The sequence below is a fragment of the Typha angustifolia genome, chromosome 6 (genome assembly GCF_048772165.1).
Source record: "Typha angustifolia cultivar Huaian chromosome 6, ASM4877216v1, whole genome shotgun sequence".
NCBI classification, from domain to species: domain Eukaryota; kingdom Viridiplantae; phylum Streptophyta; class Magnoliopsida; order Poales; family Typhaceae; genus Typha; species Typha angustifolia.
The window spans coordinates 9751299-9769989 of NC_133244.1; the positions used below are offsets into that span (position 1 = coordinate 9751299).

At 39.9% G+C, this 18691-nt stretch overlaps 3 protein-coding genes across 5 annotated transcripts; 2 read left to right on the forward strand and 1 right to left on the reverse strand.

Annotated features, from left to right (window-relative positions):
• Nucleotides 1–1942: 1942 nt before the first annotated feature.
• LOC140761508 (cationic amino acid transporter 1-like) lies at nt 1943–4599 on the reverse strand. Its single transcript, XM_073098864.1, has 3 exons — nt 4462–4599; nt 3545–3982; nt 1943–3440 (listed from the first exon to the last, which is right to left on the reverse strand). The coding sequence occupies exons 2-3, from the start codon at nt 3969–3971 to the stop codon at nt 2092–2094; spliced, it is 1776 nt and encodes a 591-aa protein (XP_072954965.1). The 5' UTR covers nt 3972–3982; nt 4462–4599; the 3' UTR covers nt 1943–2091.
• Nucleotides 4600–6120: 1521 nt separating this feature from the next.
• On the forward strand, nt 6121–12772 carry LOC140761650 (protein ALTERED PHOSPHATE STARVATION RESPONSE 1). 2 transcript variants are annotated; one of them, XM_073099074.1, is made up of 6 exons: nt 6121–7577; nt 8490–8671; nt 9090–9313; nt 9511–9838; nt 11634–12073; nt 12215–12772. In XM_073099074.1, exons 1-5 carry the CDS (start codon nt 6725–6727, stop codon nt 12066–12068), a joined length of 2022 nt encoding a protein of 673 aa, XP_072955175.1. In that variant the 5' UTR covers nt 6121–6724; the 3' UTR covers nt 12069–12073; nt 12215–12772. The 2 variants fall into 2 exon arrangements, with proteins under 2 accessions (XP_072955175.1, XP_072955174.1); XM_073099073.1 differs by having other exon boundaries at nt 6122–7577; nt 11634–12094.
• A 1741-nt stretch (nt 12773–14513) lies between these two features.
• LOC140761782 (uncharacterized) lies at nt 14514–18497 on the forward strand. Of its 2 annotated transcripts, none has more exons than XM_073099254.1 (6): nt 14514–14638; nt 15375–15534; nt 15655–16404; nt 16594–17038; nt 17430–17511; nt 17916–18497. In XM_073099254.1, the coding sequence occupies exons 1-6, from the start codon at nt 14609–14611 to the stop codon at nt 18120–18122; spliced, it is 1674 nt and encodes a 557-aa protein (XP_072955355.1). In that variant the 5' UTR covers nt 14514–14608; the 3' UTR covers nt 18123–18497. The 2 variants fall into 2 exon arrangements, with proteins under 2 accessions (XP_072955355.1, XP_072955356.1); XM_073099255.1 differs by having other exon boundaries at nt 14594–14702.
• The last annotated feature ends 194 nt before the right edge of the window (nt 18498–18691 follow it).

Sequence of the window (18691 nt, forward strand, 5' to 3'; positions counted from 1 at the left end):
GAATTAATTATACAGAGTATCAGACTTAAGAACAACTACGAAAAGAAAATTTGCAATGAAAAGATTAGAACAAGTAATCAGGTCAGCAGTTCACTTGATCCGAGCAACTCTCTATTGATCTTTGTCAACATTACAGAGCAAAATGGACGAGCAATGAGGAAAAAGGAAATTAGCTATTGAACTGATCTGATAGTAAATAAACCATGAGTATCTGCATGAATAGAAAGTAACTACGCTCGCTTTTATTGGCATAAAGAACTGTATTTCCAGAAACTGGAATTTCAGAATAACAAATAGTTTTATTATTTCATACTACAGAGGAGTTAAATAGGACAAACAAATTCACTACATCCAACATACTGCAAGCCTTGCGACAATTGTTAAAGCTTGGAGATTACTCTCATGAACATCGCATAGCATTCTTGATAGCTTCAAGACAAGAAGCCTTACTGCATCTCAGGTTCCACTAGATTGATATAGATGAGCCAATCTAGAGCTTGAGCATTATAAAACAAATTCCCGAATAGAGGGAAAACATAGCTACATAAAGTTGCACCATATTAGAAATAAAGTATGAACAAGAGAAAATCATTTGATAAAACGAAGAAAAAAGAGACAGATGGAGATGGATAACCCAGCTTTGGAAACTAAATAGTATCAAATTCTATCATGGAAGCATAGGATTATTCAAATACCAAAAAGTTAGATATCTAAAGAGATCTCATGTAGAACATCACCAGCCGACAGGGGAAACAATCTGACAAAGGGAAAGCAGAAGAGAAGATTCTAAATATTTGGCAATTTAAGCTCAATTTGGACTTGCCAATAGAAGATTCTAAACCTTGTAATGGGCTTGTCATCCTGACGTTTATCTAATACTGCCTCCCAATCTTCCTTCTTGATCACAACAGAACAGCAACTGGCCATTATCACAACAATATTCCTTCCAAAAGAAACATTGCCATGTGAAATAAGAGCATCCACCTCACAAAACGAATTCTCGTCTTTTCTAAGAAGCCACTAGAGAACAATCCATCATGATAATATATCTGAAGTGTCAACATAATGTTCTTGGACATAATAAACATTGAACAAACTCGAAAAATACAATTACATAAAGATCCAAAATAAGTTGCACAGCTGTATAGAATCAACATCAGAATAGACGATTTCAAATTTCCGATTCTTCCCCCAAATTTTACCCTCAAACTGTTCACCCAAATTTCCAACATCCCCACTTCCAATACCCAGCACTCAAATCGAAAGACCCAGTTCAAAAAATCGAAACTTTGATCGATTCGTCATCTCACCCACCAAAAAGCACGCACAATTCCATTCATAAGAAGCGATTATAGAACACAGAGAAAGAGAGAGTGAGAGAGAGAGGAACAAAAAGGAAAAGTAAAAACCCACCGACGTCATGATCAACGAGAAGAGGTGTTTCCAAGTCCAGAGATCGCAAGGAGAGAGAAAGGAGAATAGGAGAGAAGGTGTTGTTCGGAACGCGAGAAAGGTGGGGAAAGCGGAGAGGGAAGGATTGGAAGAAAAGGACGAAAGCTGTCCGTTTAATCCCCGCGTACCCACCTCACAATAACTGTGTTTGTTTCTCTTTCCTCCACTTTCTCTGATGCTGTCAAATACTTACCCACACAACTACCCAACCCATTAGAAGATCTAATTGGGTACCGTCCGCTTCCATTGGAAGGAAACCGGAATTATAATAAAATTTAAGGATCGGATTCTTTTCTGGTACCTCTTGGTTTTAAGTTCCCCACTTAATTCTTCTCTATAATTAGGAGTAGTAGTCAACCAACTAACCATAAAGCCATAAAGGTGATCATCCCCCGATCGAGTTTCGGATTCGGGTTTCGGATCCGGACACCCAGGACTCGCTAGTAGGTCATTAGAAGCATTTCAAATATATATATATTGCTATAAAAAAGAACCTGAAGGAGAAAATTTATAAAAATAACAAAAAAATTCTAGAAACTATAATTACAACTCTAACAACAGCACTACGAATTCTAGAAAATAGACCCATAAAAAGATACGTATAAAGAATACTAACTGCTAAGACTCTCCTCTACATTACTAAGCAGCTGCACCATTGCCTTCTTCCACCGCCCTCACCGGCAGCGCCGTCGCCGCCTTGGCGGTATCATACGACGCATGTAGCCCAAAGAACAAGTAGTAGACGAGCAGCACCGCCGTCCAGATGCCGAACCTCACGAACGACGCCCCGTCGATCGACCCGAGCAAGAATATGTTGATGGCTATCGACAACGACGGCAGCCACGGCACGAACGGCACTCCCCAGACCTTCGGCGTCCTCGCCTGCGGCACCCCGAGCCACAAGAACGCCGTCGACGCCACCCATACAGGAAGCGTCACCGTGTACGCCAACCATCCGTCGCTCGCCGCCCAGTACGCCGCCGTGGTGATCGACGAGGCCAAGATGAGCACCAGGGATACGATCATCTTATTCCGATTGGAATTATCGGTCACGCCGGTGACGTAATACCGCCGGACGATGAGCGCGAGGGAGACGAGCATGAAGATGAACAGGGTGGATATGGATAGGAGATTAGCGAGCACCCCGAGTTCGGTGAAGAGCGCGATGACGGCGGTGGCGACGAGCATGACTACCGTTGCGTTGACCGGAGTGCCCGTTGACTCGTTGACTTTAGCGAGCCAGGGTGGCACCATGTGAGTCCTGGATATGTGGGTCAAGTACCTGGCCTGGGCCACGGCAGAGACTAGTAGAACCGTCGTCATGCCCTTGAGCGCGCCGAAGGCGACCACGTACTTAGCCCATCCCATCCCCGCCGACTCGAACGCGACCGAGAAGGGGGCGTCCGGGTCGATCGATGTGTACGGCTGCATGAGGCAAAGCGTCAGGGCTAAGAGGCAGTAACATAGCGTGGTGACCAACATGGCTCCGACGAGGCCAAACGGGATGTCCTTCGCCGGGTTCTTGGTCTCCTCCGCCATCGTCGAGACGGCGTCGAAGCCTACGTAGGCGAAGAAGAGGACGGCGGAGGCGGAGAAGATTCCACGGACGCCGAAGGGGGCGAATGGGGTGAGGTTGGCGGGGTCGGCTTTGGTGAGGCCGGCGACGATGATGAAGAGGATGACGGCGAGATGGATGATGGAGGCGACGTAGTTGAAGCGGGAGGAGCCCTTGGTGGAGAGTATGGCGGCGAGGCAGATGAGGGTTATGACGATGACTGCGATGGGGTCGAGGCGGGAGTAGTCCGTGGAGAGAGCGGCGACGTAGATGCGGAAGTCGTTCGGGTGGTGGTTGAGAAGGGTTGCGAAGTAGGACGTCCATGACCGTGCGACGGCGGCGCCGCTTATCACGTACTCGAGGAGGATATTTCCGGCGGCGATGAACGCCATGAAGTCCCCAAGCTCCACGCGGAGGTAGGCGAAGGAGCCACCTGCATCCATAGCCATAGCCATGAAAAATCATATAATACAGACTGCGTACAAGATATACATAACAAAATTATATAATAATATCTCCTACGATTACGTTACTAACCTGCGACTGGGATCTCCACAGCGAACTCCGTGTAACAGAAGACAGAAAGCATGGCGGAGATGCCGGAGACAACGTAGGAGATGATAACAGCCGGACCCGACACCTCGCGCGCCTCTTGGCCGGTGAGTACAAATATTCCGGCGCCGATGACGGCGCCGATACCGAACCAGATGAGGTCCCACCACGACAGATTCTTCTTCATCTCGTGGCCGCTCCGTGCCCGGACCTCGTTGAGCTCGACGTGGTCGAGGGACCGGGTGGCGACGCGGTCCCGTAGCCGGGCGCCGGTTTGGCGCAGGGCGCGGAAGTAATTTCCCCAGCTCTGGAAGGACTCCTCGGGTAAGAAGTCTTCCTTGCTGCATGAGCAACTTCTGTGCTTCAGCTGTCCTTCTCTGCCGCCGGTGCCGACATCAACGACGGTACCCATCTTTTATTAAACTATAAAAATATGTGAGCTATAAGACTCTATAGACTCAAATAAATATAAGATGGCAAATAGCTCTTGAGAAATAGAGTCATCGTTATTATCCCACTTAATGATAGATTAGTCGACTAAATAAGTCCCGACGTGATTGGTTTTGTTATTTTTTGTTCATCTTCTTTGATATTTAATTTTAAAATAAGGAGAGAGAGAGAGAGAGAGAGAGAGAGAGAGAGAGAGAGAGAAAATCTAATTGAAATTAAATTCCTTTCTCTTTCATGTTTATCAAATTCCCCTATCTATCTCTCGTTTGTATCTTTTACTGGAGATTAACCTAATTAAAATCAAAATCTCAAAAAATAGGAAGCAGTCAGTGCCTATTTTTCTGCGATAAACTAATCTGAACATAGTCAATTACTGCTTGAGATAGGCTTCATATGAAGGAAAATAGATCAAAAAAAGAAAAAAAAAACGAAGAATGATATATCTACGTTACCTGGGAGAAGAGGAGGAGGATATTCCACACCTGAGGAATCTCCGGTACTGGAATAAGGAGGAGAGTCAGAGATTGAAAGGAAGAAAGCCAAGACTAAACCATTTGGATCACCCAATAAAATAATATTTATAGGAATACATAATTATACATACATATATATAAACAATATCTTTCAAAAAATACGAATAGAAAAGGTTCCCATTTATTAATGGACCCTCTCAAACTAACCAGCGCAATTAATGGGGCAACTCATTAGGAATTTTTGGATAGTAGTGTTTTATAATTCCCTTACAGTTATTTTTTGTAACAAAACTAAGGTACAAAAGATTCTAAGCACAAGTAATCAGAACAGAATCTGCAACCTGGAGGAGATAAATTGTTATTCAAATCTTCTCCCATATTATAAGAGGTGGAACCTAGCTTAGCTCATCTACATTTAACCCGAGCTTATTTCGAGCTCAAGCCCAATTCAAGACGAACTTAATTTGAGGCTTAAGTAATTCTATAATTCAAACCAAGCTCAATTTAAGCCATAAATTTGGGTCAGAATGAATTATCTTATTCTCAAATTCGGCATATCTATATTCGAGCTGAGCTGAGTTCTAAGCTTAACTGCTCATTTTTATGCCAAGTTGCTAAAAGTGAATTTGTGTTACGTTTTTGGATAGATGCATTACTAATCAATATTGATTCAATTAAACCTCGGTGTAATGGCTTTAAAGCATGACAACCTGGATAGAACAATGTAATTAGCCTTTTGAGCTGTAATGGGTCCACGGCTGTTTGCGATATAATTATGAGTGATTTCTTTATCTAATTAGATGCTTTTAAAAAAGATTAAAATAAAAATTAGATGTCAAATATAATAAATATTCTTCTATGTAATTTATCACTGTAGCTTATTGATTTAATTTTATCAATCTATGATAGATGTCTATGAGTTTAACAGTCCCTAAATATTTTTTTGATATTTTACTATAGTAGAAGTGATATGCCTATAATTTAAACTTGTTGATCTCTAACATATAATATTAAAATGAGCTAATTTATATTATAAAAAAAAGTTGATGAAAATGATTACTATAATCTATTCATATATCTCCTCCAAAAATATTATGTGTACTTATTCAATGTAAAGTAACTCACTTATCATTTACAATGCTCATTTTCTAATTAATCAGCATGCTTAGAAATCTATAACATCATGAGCCATGAATGCATCATTCAATGCTTTTGTTGATGGAGCATCTATCCAAGTACACTGCACCAATTACCAGTGTATGATTCATGAGAAGCAGGCCTGTAACGAGAGAGAGAGAGAGAGAGAGAGAGACATACTGACACCACAATGTATAGAAGAACAGTGGAACTCCATCCTCATGGCATGGCTTGTGGGATTATTCTGCCAAAGTTTTTTAATTGATAAGAGCATCCTTAATGAGACAGTAGTCAAACAGTGGCAGAGTAAAGAACCATCTTGTTTAATTTATATATTTTTTTAAGCATGGCTGTTTGTTGCCCATATAGCTAATCCTTTAACCCACTGCAAGAGACACCATTTCCATTATTCTTTGCTTTTATCTCTCTCTCTCTCTCGTTTTCTTCTTTGTTTATTTGTTTCTCTCTCCTCGAGTTACAAAGTAACTTCAAACTCTCTGCACCTTCTCTTCTCACATTTGTCTTTGTTGTAAAAATATACTATTTCTAAAAGGAAAAGAAACCAATATTTATCACCTTTCCTTTCGCTCTCTCTCTCTCTCTCTCTCTCTCTCTCTCCTACTCACCGAGCACACACAGGAGGTGAGCCAGGACAAGCATTTTCAGCGACAGGGAAGCAGCAGATCTGACCCTTCTCTGCTCCACCTTCTTCTTCTTCTTCTTCTTCTTCTTCTTCTCCTCCTCCTTCTAAAGCGAATGAGGGTGATTTCTTTTAAAAAAAATCCCAGCTTGCCAGTGTTTTAGCTCTTGTTTGTGTTTCCCTTGTTGGCTGGAATAAGTGAAAAATGGCACCTTTTTGGGTTTCCGACTCTTCTTTCCACACCGCTTAGCTTTAAAGCTAAGCCCATATCACTCAAAAGGGTTTCTTGGTTTTTATTGTTCTTGGATACCCAAATTTGCTTCCTTTTCCCCCTAAATCCTTGTATTTTTTTTTATGGAATTTGAGCTTAGTTACAGCCGATTTCAATCCAAAAGATAAAATACATTTGGGGGTTTTGGTGGAGTGATCGTACTGCAGTGTTGTCTTCTTTGGTTTGAGAGGAGGATGGGGTGTGTTCACTCTAGAGTAGAGAACGAGGAGAGTGTGAGGAGGTGCAAAGAGAGGAGGAGGCTCATGAAACAGCTCTTGAGCCGCCGCGCCGAGCTCGCCGCCGCCCACATGGCGTATCTCCAATCTTTGAGGAACACCGGCGCCACTCTCCGGCAATTCACCGACGTGGAGTCGATGATCCCCGGCAATCCTCCTCCGGATCTCACATTACCCCCCTCGCCCCCGCCCCCGCCTCCACCGCCCCCGCCGTTGCCGCCTTCCCCTCCACCACTTCCCCATTTTAGCCCTGTTCGGAAAAAGGAGAAGACTGACGAGGAACTTATTGAAGAGGATTCGATTGATGTTGATGACAGCGACAGCTGTGCCACCCCTCCGCCACCACTCCCTGGCTCCTCATGGGAATTCTGGGATCCGTTTGGCCCTCCGACTTCCACGAATTCGTCGTCTCCGGTGACCCTGAAGAAGGATGAGGAAATAGTCTTGCAGGCCGGGGCAGTGGAGGAGGAGGATTGGGCCGAGACAAACACAGAATTCTGGGAAGAGGATGATGACGTGGGAGAAAGGAAGGTGGAAGCCGGCACCGGTAGTGAGAATGTAGTGTTGAATCAGGTGAAGGGGAAAGGTATAATTAAGGAATTGGTGGACGACAACTCGTCTGCAGTGAGTTGGTTGACAAAGGATTCTGATATGGCAATGGTGGTGTGGAGGAGTAAAAAGACATTGATCGGGATTGTGAAGGAGCTTGATGATTATTTCTTGAAAGCTGCAGCAGCTGGGAAAGATGTGGTTGTTCTTTTGGATTCCAACCGAGGGCACTGTAATCCCTGGGAATTTGATGGAAGGAAGGGTAATTTGTGGCCATCTATACATGTCATAGAATGCTATTTGATCTTGACATTCTAAATAGTGCCATTCATTATCAAGCTGCTAATTATACACTTATATATATATATATTTTGAGTTAAAAGAAATTCTTTTGAATATTTTAGCCTACAACTAGAAACTTTTAATGCGTTTTCAGCTATATTTAGCCAAATTTGCATGAACTAAGAGAGGTCAAAATTCATCAGGGCCTTTATCTGTGTGATTTGGCCAAATTCTCGTGGTTCTTTATTGGTTGAGCTCTATTAAGATCATAACTTTAAGTAGAATAGAAACATAATCACAAATGTATTTGACAATTGATGGGCCCTAGAATCTGCATGATCTCTGTGGTGTGAGAAAGTTTTTATCTTGAAATTGTGATCATAATTTGTTGAGTCTTCAGGCTTTTTATTAGGGGCTGAAATAGGTCGTTTGAGTGCCCACTTAAAAATTAATCTAGTACCTCCATTGTTTAAGGTCAAATATTTCAGTTCTTGTTTTACTTTCTTTAGTAGAAGTAAGTTCCCTTTCTTCAGCTCTTGTCGGTAGTTAAGGATAATCTGCCAATGGTTAATTGAGTGAGTAGTGCAGTCAACTATACTGTTTCATTGGCTGTGCTGCTTCTCAATGAACATTGGAGTCCATAAAATGGTAAAGCGCTATCCCTAGTGGCACGTCCAGATGTATGAACTGCATAAATTTTGGACCATATCTCTTGCACAGATGAAATGCAATTTTAGCGTTCTTGGTTTTCAGCTCTGAGGGACTTCTGTCCCGAAATGTCATGAATCACTAGTACCTGTTTTCTTCATCCACATCTGATGATTCTTTATGAACAGATAAGTTCTCTTTTTTTTACACATTTACTAAGAAAATGTTATTATTTATTCTGCAGGAAAAAGTTCCAAGTCCGCCAAGGTTTTTAACACATTGTCTTGGAACTGGTCTGCCAGATCCCCTCAGTCAAATAGAGATCCTTCTTTTCAAAATCCTACTGATACTGGCAGATCTGGCAACCATTGCACAACCCTTGAAAAGCTTTATATTGAGGAGCAGAAGCTCTACAAGGAAGTTAAGGTAATCATGTTGTTGACATTTTCTATTGCTTTTCTAGTTAATATATGGATCAAATATCCAGTGCGAAAGAAGAGGGCGTAATCCCCCCTTCTAGGCATTGTACACTCGAGATGAATCTTTGTCAGTTCCATATAAAGACCGTGTTTTGTGAACTTACAAGGAAGGTTTTAAAATTTCATGACCTCTTAGCCTGCTTCTTTAACCAACTGGACATTTGGAAGTGTTCTAGAAAAAATACTTAAAAGATTCTTTGATCATATTTATGCATGTTGAGTTTCAAGATTAATTTGGACAAAATCTTTATTTGAGTTTTTTGGCTGAACTTTCTGTGTGGATGTCTGAGGAAGTGATTGGTTGTCCTGATTGTCACGTGTAATATTCATTATTAGCTAACCTATTAATAGGACTTATGCTGCAGGCAGAGGAGATTGCTAAGTTGCACCACAAGAGGAACACATTGTTACTGCAAAAGCTAGAAGTTGGAAATCCTGATATGTTGAGGATAGAGAAAGCTCGAGATAACATTGAGGAATTACAGATCCGACTAGCTTCATTGCAGGGGTCAATAAATATGACATGCTTGTCCATATCAAAGCTTAGGGATGAAGAATTATATCCTCAGTTGATAGAACTATCTGCGACGTAAGCTAACACAATAGCATCTATTGGACTTTCACCGCATTTCGACATTTTAATTTTGACCTATTTTATTGCATTAGTAATCTTTAGTAATAAATATGAATTTCTGGAAAGTAACATTGTTTCTTTGCATTAACCATTGCTCTATTCATCAATATATTTATCTCGTCTTTTTATTTTCTCTTGTTCCTCTTACCAAGGCTTGTGCACATGTGGAGAACAATGTACGAGTGCCATCAGGTTCAAACCCACGTTTCTCAACAAGTCAATCTTCTTGACAACCGTCCAGGGACTGAACCAACAAGTGACTCTCATCGCCATGCTACCGCCCAGCTGGAAGCTGAAGTTGCTTCTTGGCATAGTTCCTTCTGTAATCTAATCAATTCCCAGCGAGAGTACATACGTGTTCTGAATCAGTGGGTCAGACTCACTGACTGCCTTCTGGATAGTACTGGCTTGAGAGCTACATCTGGAATTCATAGTCTTTGCGACGAACTGCAGCGTGCCCTTGATAGATTACCTGAAAAGGTACTCATACTGACTCCATAGTAAATTGTACTGCTTTATTCTCTTTATACCATACCTTCTTGCTCTAGTGGAGAGAAACTATTTATGCTCCTGCATTACTACTTTCCTTCATCAACTGAAGTCCTAATCTAATTATTGATTGGTGTTTTAGTTTGTAATTTGAGATTAGCTAGGTGTTGCTAGAACAATGTGCCTGTGAACACATTCTAATTTTTGTGTTTATATTGTAATTTTCTTGTTTCTAGATATCTCCCTCTTTGTATGGTAAGTGGTAACCTGAGAAAACAACATAAATTAGTAACAGTAATTTGTGGTAAACTTGGTAAAAATTCTTGATCCTTACTAGACAAAGAACACTACTAAAGAGACGCTTTGCAAAGTGAAAGATGAGAATGAAGCATGCACAAAATTCTTGTCAACCAAGGGTAAAAAATCCACATAAACAAAGCACTATAAATTTCACGGTTACAAAAACACTTACAAATTGATTACAACTACCACAATCGTCACGATAGTATTTTGTTTGACTCTTCCTTAATACGTTGTCTCTTATGCTTGGTTCACAATCTAGCTAAACCTTAAGGTTGTAACTTAGCCTCAGTAACTTCTAAGGTAATCTTAAACATCTTCTTCAATCTTGGACGAAGTTGGTGTGGGATGACTCCAATGCTTTCAAAACTTCAAGCATCCCCAAGAGCCCACTTCTCTTCCCATTAGTGTCATTTCTCTTGGCTAAAGTGGTGCCCTAATCTTTTTCAAGTTTTCCTTTATAAGCTCAGAAAGATAGCCTCCGTAAAGCCCTAACCAAAACCAATAAGAGCCAACTTAACAAAATCATTTGAACGAGATCTAGACTGTTCGAACGATTTGAGTTTCAGTCGATAGTGTTCCACAAGTTCTGTTCGAACGGTCTTCCAACGTTTAAAGTCTTCAACTAATCGTTCGGACGCCTTTCCCACGTTGGATACAGTGAGCTCTTTGAAAAATCTCATTCGAACGCTTTTTCAACATTGGGTATAGTGAGCTCTCTGGAAAGTTCCGTTCGAATGCCTTTCCAACGTTAGATACAGTGGGCTCTCTATAAAATTTCGTTCGAACGCTTTTCCAACGTTCGATAGCTACTTGTCTCTTGTCGCGTATCTCGTTCAAATAAAGCAGCGTTCTGAGAATCCATTTAAACGTCTTTCCACACTTACGAAAATAGTACTATGCGGGGAAATCCATTCAAATGGACTGATCCATTCGTACAGAAAACCTTCTTTTCCTCTACGATGTGCTTTTGGTCTTTACAATTCAATCTAACAAGTTACACCTCATATGATTTTTGTTTTGTCATAGATTTGCCAATTACAAGTGCTAACACTCAAAGATCTTTACATTGTCTATTTAATCTGCATTTCCTTGGTTTTTATTTAATTTCCACTTGACTTTCTTCACTTCAATCAGATGTATGACTTAAAGAACCACTATACTAATTAAAAAAAATCAAAGAATTTGATTAGTGTGAATTTTCATGTTTGTTGACATTTGAATCTATGTCCAAACTTTAAGGAAAAAAGAAAAGAAAAGAAAGACAATCCTGAGATTCAGTACACATGTTATACTTCTGAAGATTATACCAGTTCTCTGATATTAAGTATAGATTTCCTGTGAATGAAACTGAGCAATAGTAAGTCGAAGGATTTCATAATGGAGACAGTCAATACTTGATTTTTTGAGAAACTTGATAAAAGTTATGTTCCTTTGTTTTAGTTACAAGGAGAATCTTTTCCATCTTAAATGTTTATTTAAGCAGGTAGCTGCTGAAGCAATCAAGAGTTTTTTATCAGTTATCCATTCCATAGTCCTGCAACATACAGTAGAGCGCAGCCTGAAGAAGAAAGCTGACCGGCTTGAGAGCAGGCTAGAGAAAGAACTTGATTCACTTCACAGATTAGAGAAGAGCAACAAAGAAACAATCATAAATACAGATCAATTTTTAAATCTGTCATCGAAGAACATGAAGTTGGAGGCATTCAAGAAGAAGGTCGAGGAAGAGAAGTCCAAATACCTAAATTCTGTTCGAATGAGCCGAGCCATGACATTAAACAATCTCCAGACGAGCCTCCCTAACGTTTTCCAGGCTCTAACAGGGTTCGCTGGCGTATTCATGCAGGCTTTTGAGGGTATTAGTGGCTGCAATGAATCTGCAACTAGTCATTCAGAAGCTGTATCACCTCTATGTTCATAAACATGGTATTACTGCAATTAATTACTGTAAGCCTACAACTTTATCATGAACTTGATCTGAAATCTTCTCATATTGCCCTATCCAATTATAGGATGAATTTTAAATGTTGTTCTTTTTTCTGATTTTTCTTTTAAATGTGGTTCCAGAATGCACCTAAATGCCAGCAAGCAAGCATCAGGGGAGCTCAGCTGGTCTGAGCAAGGATCAGTCAGTTACAGGGTGGTGATATATGATGCTAGAAATGGTATCAATTTGAATCCACAGAAGAGAAATAGGTACTTGGTTTGCAAAGAGTTGCAGTGCAAAGTTACAGAAATTAGCGCAATTTCGCGTCATTTAGAAATTCAGATGAGGATATCAGAATATTTATGGTTAACCTTGAGTTCAATCACCCTTATGAATGTCCTGTAGCTACATATCTCAACCATTGTATGTTATAATCTTCCAAGTCGAAAACTTCTTTTGGGATTGGAAGGCACCTGTTCCTGAGAAAAATGCCTTCTTTTGGCCCAGAGGATTGTTGTCTTTTGCCCCCCTCCTTAAATATTAGTGTCTATTCTCCGGGATATTTGGTTAGCAATCTTTATCCAAAATATTGTGTCAGCACTAAAAAGAGAATTACAAGATACTGGAAAGAAAAGGATATGTATCGCGATCACACCATTTTTATCTGTCACAAGAAGTGTTACAGTTTCAAGGACTAAACTTGAACCCAAAACAAAAGGTGTCTGTATTTGTTTCTTGTCATTTATGTTTCATCTTAGACTTCAAAAGGTGGTTCCTGGTATGACCACATACATCACTCTGCTTGTCCTACAAAGTCCCTAATGATTCAATCAGAACTTTTTCCAAACCTTTACCCTTTTCAATTATTTCTTTTTTCACCCTCAACCATCTCAAGCTACTGAGCTTGCGGCCATGCACATGAAAGAACACAGAAGGCTCAATGATTAAAGAGACCATGGAAAAAGAACACTGGAAAGAATGGAAAACAGTGCGCAAAGGACATAGTTTCAGTTCATCAGAATGACAACATTCTTGTGAAAGGAGACTCACCAACTTGCCAATCAGACATATGAAAGCTACCCATCAAGCGGATGAAAGAAATGTGTTCAAAAGAAACTTCCAAACCTACTTGATGAGCCCCACCCATGTGAACAATCTTTGACTTGGTCACACAAATCAATGTAGTGGTTAGATAAGTTTGAAGCCAGTGTGGACCTCATTGTCACTTTGACAAGCACCTAACATGAGCCAATGGGGTCAAGCAAATCATCATTGAAAGGGAGTGAGCTAGTTCTATACTGTGGTAAGTGTTAGTAGAGCCAACTATCTATATTAAATTTTTTTAAAAGAAAAATAGCTAAAAAAATTTTAAGAAGGAGAAGAGCTTCTAAAAGTTCAAACTTTCTTGTCTTATTGTTCCTGAAACTTATCTAACTTCACTGACTGTATCTGAGTGGAACTTGTAGAAAAGGCTGCAATATCATGTGTTGTCCAGCAATAATACTATTTTAAGTCAAATTTCAAAAAGTTGCCAATGCATAGATGGTCAAATCTCAAGAACATGTCAGTCCTCTGTTTTCTATTGGTTAAAAATCCATGGAGTAATGATCAAAAGATCCATGGAGCAAGATGTTCAACCAGAAGGCTTGATATATATGTTGACATTCTAAAAGATTATACCCAGTACATTAATCCCAAGGGAGGTGGCAATTGCTTACATATGCTTTTGGTTATAATACTAGACGTTCTGAGGGTGCCATGAAAATGAAGTTTGGGGAAGGAGACAGAGGCTGATGGGTTTTATTCCCTCCAAGATAATTTACAATTTTGTATTTGGCACCAGTTTTGAGATAAGAGGGCCATTCATAGGGGTTTATTCCTGCTAAGTTGTTGGAATTTGTAACAAATTGGAATGTAGGGAATCCTGGCTCCAAGGGGAGAGGTGAATCTATCTATCTACGGCGTGTGGGGTCCGGTCATAGAATTCTGCAGCCTGGAACAAATAATGTGAATGAGTCGGCATGTAGGTCTCGAAAAGTACGTCTTTGACTGATTTAATAATACGGGGTACGAGTTTGAAAGATGTCTTCCGAACAAATCGCCAACAACTCGGCCACTGTGACATATATGCAAATTGGTCCTTTCATTTGGTATTGTTTTGATTAGATTATCTTTCAGATAGTTTTCCTACAAGGTTGATTAAAGGATTAAACCTCCCGGATAACAACCAAAAAGAAAGGGTCACTTAGAATGAATCACAGGATACAGTTTGAAGAGACATTTAAAAGATTTTATATAGATGTAAGTACCGAAGAAGAGGAGGTTCTTGGTAATTACTAAAATTATAGGTGGTAATATGGAAAACTATCTTTCATATCGTTCCGAGGAATTGGCAAGATCGCCGATCCAATTATCCCTTGGAGACCCTTGTCAGGTTACAAAGAACAGTGGCAGAGAGCTTACTGTGAGATCTCCTCACAAGTCACAAATTACTCTCTCTCTCTCTCTCTCTCTCTCTCTCTCTCTCTCTCGCTATGGAGTATGAGAGGATCCACAAAGTTCAGGTATGAACTGCTCTTGGTTCCAACCCACAATGGATGGAAGTAAAAGCATAAGCCCACTTCTATGGTAACAAAGGGCGTTGCAAGCCATTTTGATGTATTTTATTTGTTGGGTTTCTCTGAAAGACCTTAGCTTTAGTCATATTTTCTCTTAAATGTTATTGCCTTGTAGTTAGTGTTAGAGTCTTTGTCTTGGTTTTAGCTACTCGCTTTCTTGATAGCCTTTTAGTTGGTTGTGTTTTATTTTTCCGCAGTAAGCGGCTAGTGATGCAATTTTTGTTTGAGTAACGATTTTCCTCGGAATTGTTCTGAAACATGTAATGTCAGCACATCATTTGTTTGTAATTATTCCTGGCCTAGCAAGTTTTTGGTTTAGATTTGGTTTTTGTCATTGTTTAGATCACCTTTCCCTTTTCTTTTCCTCTTTCCCCTTTTGATGGTCTATATGGTGCTCTGATGGTTGTTCTTATATGTCTAAGATTCCTTTGTTATGTTAGAAAAGGAGATTTTCTCAAAAAAATTTGGAGGCACATTGAATTTATTACTTAGAAACTGACTTGAATCACAAACCTGCCAGTTCCTTTTCATTTAAAAACTCTTCTTCACACAAAAATTGTATTCTTCCATTGATGGAGTCTGAAGTATTATTTCTAGAAGTTCATGGAGACAAGTTAAGTGCTCTAATGTGTTACTATTGATCTTCTTTTTTTTTTCTTTTTGAATTTTTTCCTTAATGCAGATTGGAGTACTTTCTCCAACTAAGCTAAGAATGAAACTTTTAGGGGCTCAAAACCGAGCAAGAAAGGGAGGGAGCAGTTCCTCCAGGACATCCCCTTCCAAGAATGTGGACATGGAACATATAAAGAACAGCCTACTAGCTGGTGATATCGCTGACAAAGGTAGGTGGATTTTATTAGTGAATTTCGTTAATACTTTGTCTGTTTGAGTGTGTCTTTGTTGAGCTTTGTAGAGTATATCTTTTGATACTTACAGTGTTCTGATTGGTTGTGGATTTGCAGCAACCTCTAAGGACCCCAAAGTTCCTTTAACTATCAATGATGCTTTGAACTCAGAATCTCCTAGATTGGAGTTACCTATTAAGGAGGTTTCAAGTTTTGGGCAATACAATCAACAGCATTCCTGCTCGAGGGGTTCAATGTCAAAGGAAAAGGCCATCACTGGTCATGCTAAAATTCAGAATATCTCTAAAAATGTTTCTCATCAACTTCAGTCCAACAATTTGAGCATGATACATCCGGTGAGAACGATAGAAGAAGAGGGTAATGCCTATGACAGTGGGCATGATAATGCCAGCACATCTAGTTTCGAATTTCATCACGTGGAGAGGACATCACAACATTTGATGGCTGGTATGTCATCTAGGCAGATTCCTTCCAAGTGGAATGATGCAGAGAAATGGATAGTAAATCGGCAAAAAATGAATCTGAATGTCTTGAAGAGGAACATTGCACAACCTCAGGGGAGTCGGCAGATGAACTATACTGCTGCTAGTGTTGCTCTAGAATCAATGAGTTCTGACCAAAAGCATTCAGTTCAGGTAGTGGATACAAAAAGGATGGACTCCACCTGCTCTGGCTCCCAGAATGTGTTAGAGAAGTTCTCTTTTGTTACTCATCAATCAAGCTCTAATCCAGCTGTGCAAGCAGATTTGTCTCTTATTCATGATTCGGGCAGTCTCTCAAGACTTCAGAAAGAATTGTACAAAACAGACTCATCAGTCGCAAGAAGGCCTTGCGATGAACCAACAGGTATCCGTTGCATTTCTATTTACTAGCCATGCTTGATTAATAGTTGATTTAAGTTTCACGCCTGCCAAACCAGAACTTGCAAAACATCTGAACTTACTCATTTTTGTTATTTTGTACCCTTAGTCGAAACGGTCTCTTCCTTTGAAGTTATCTTTTCAGATAGATATTATTTCTTCCTTTATCATGCAGCCACTCCCAATGTGCAGTCGGTTTCGATGAGAGATGTGGGAACAGAAATGACACCTATTCCAAGCCAGGACCCATCGAGAATTGGAACTCCTATCGGATCAATTACACCCACACGTAGCCCTGGCTCCTCAATAACATCAACTCCTAGAAGAGGAGAACCAGCAACATCACCAGCAGCCTTTACCACCAGAGACAATAATGTAGAAGTTAAAAGAAAAGATGGGAAAAATGAATTATCTGAGAGAGAACTGAAGCTCAAGATAAGAAAAGAGATTGCTGCCCTTGGTGTACAACTGGGAAAGACAAATATTGCTTCATGGGCTAGTAGGGAAGATCGAGAACAGGCTTCTCCCTCGTCCATGACCTTCAGTTCACATCTGGAGAAGGAATATGAAGTCCGTGCAGTGACGTGGGAGGAGGCTGAATACTCTAAACATATGGCCAGGTACTATTAATTGCAAACCCCTCCTACAAGTAGTTGATGATGATTTATTGACTGGAAGTGATGAATTACTGTGGTTTGGACTACAAAGGCTTGTTGTTAGGTTGCTTGCCAGTAGAATGGCTATAAATCAAACTTTTTTCCCTCCAAAATCTGCTTGTTGAAAATGAACAAACAGTTAAGTCCTGAAAATTCTCCCACAAGTTTATCTTTAGCTTAATCCCAGAAGGAGAAGATTGCGTCATGGCTTCTACATGGATATTAACTTTTAGATTTATCATGCTTCTACCACCTAAAAGAAAATAATGCAATCTTATTATGCAATTTTAATTTTCTACATAGAAACTGCAAATAGTTAGAAATAACTTTAGTTAACAGAAATTGTGCTCTTCAGATATAGACGTGAGGAGGTCAATATCCAAGCATGGGAAAATCATGAGAGAGCCAACTTCGAAGCTGAAATGAGAAAAGTTGAGGTATGCTTTCCTCTTCCATTTGAGATGCATTTATTTTCTCCGTGGCATTAAAGCATCTGTACTCTGTAGTACATGAAACTTTGAGGTATTAACTTAGACATGGTACTCACATACATATCCAGATATTTATAAGAAAATCTAGACAGATTGTAGTATCACTTTGGTATCTGGATCCTAAATTCATACTCAGGGAAGATAACAAGAATACCGATATGGATATTGCCAGTACTCAAATCTGTTCATTCTTTTTGTCACCCATAGTTTAAGGATGATAAGTAGGGTAACAAAAAGTGGAAAGAAGACCATCTCATTTCATGGGTACTTTTCCTTATCTTAAGGAGCTTCTTCTCTCATGTTGAGGATCTCTGTGTTTTTCCAATGATTATTAAAAAGCAATTTGGCAGGCCAAAGCAGCGCAAATGAGGGCTGAAGCAGTTGAAAAGATGGCTAAAAAGCTCAGCCTAACACAGCGACTAGTTGAAGAGAAGCGAGCTGCTGCACAAGCCAGAATGAATCAACAGGCTGCTAGAACGGCTAAAAAAGTGGAGCATATTCGCCAAACTGGCCGAATTCCATCAACCCACAAACTTTGTTGCAGTGGGTTTTTCTAGATCTTCAAACTGCCATCAATTGGTTTGAATTAGTAAAAGATATGATGGATTTCACTCTTATCCGATTTGAATTCTGGAGGGAGTGTGGATTGCATATATGTGAGTTGATACACCCATTCTTGCATTTTTACCTCGTTAAATGAATATTTTTCTTATATGAATTGTTGGAAGTTTTCTGTAAACCTCTATTATCTTCGAGAGAAGTACAGAGAGTTAGAGACTGCCCCTGTTAGTAGTTCTTCACTAATAGGGAGTTCCAAGTGTAAACTTCGTAGCAATGAGCATGTTTCTGTACCACTCGGGATGGGTATTGTCTTCCTCATCTCAATTACAATTAAATTACATGCCTATAATCCATAGTATAATTCCTTGTGATTTTTTTTTTAACATCTTCTTACACATTTCCAGTGTGTTGTTATCACAGTTATATTTTCTATCTTTGTCATCCAATTTCTCTATAAATTCTTCTCTGAAACTACTTAATCTGAATTGCTGAGGCCAAGTTGGAGCTTCAAGTGTCAGCTGATATTTGATCATTTAAGCTAGCTCAGCTAAATCCTGAATACCCA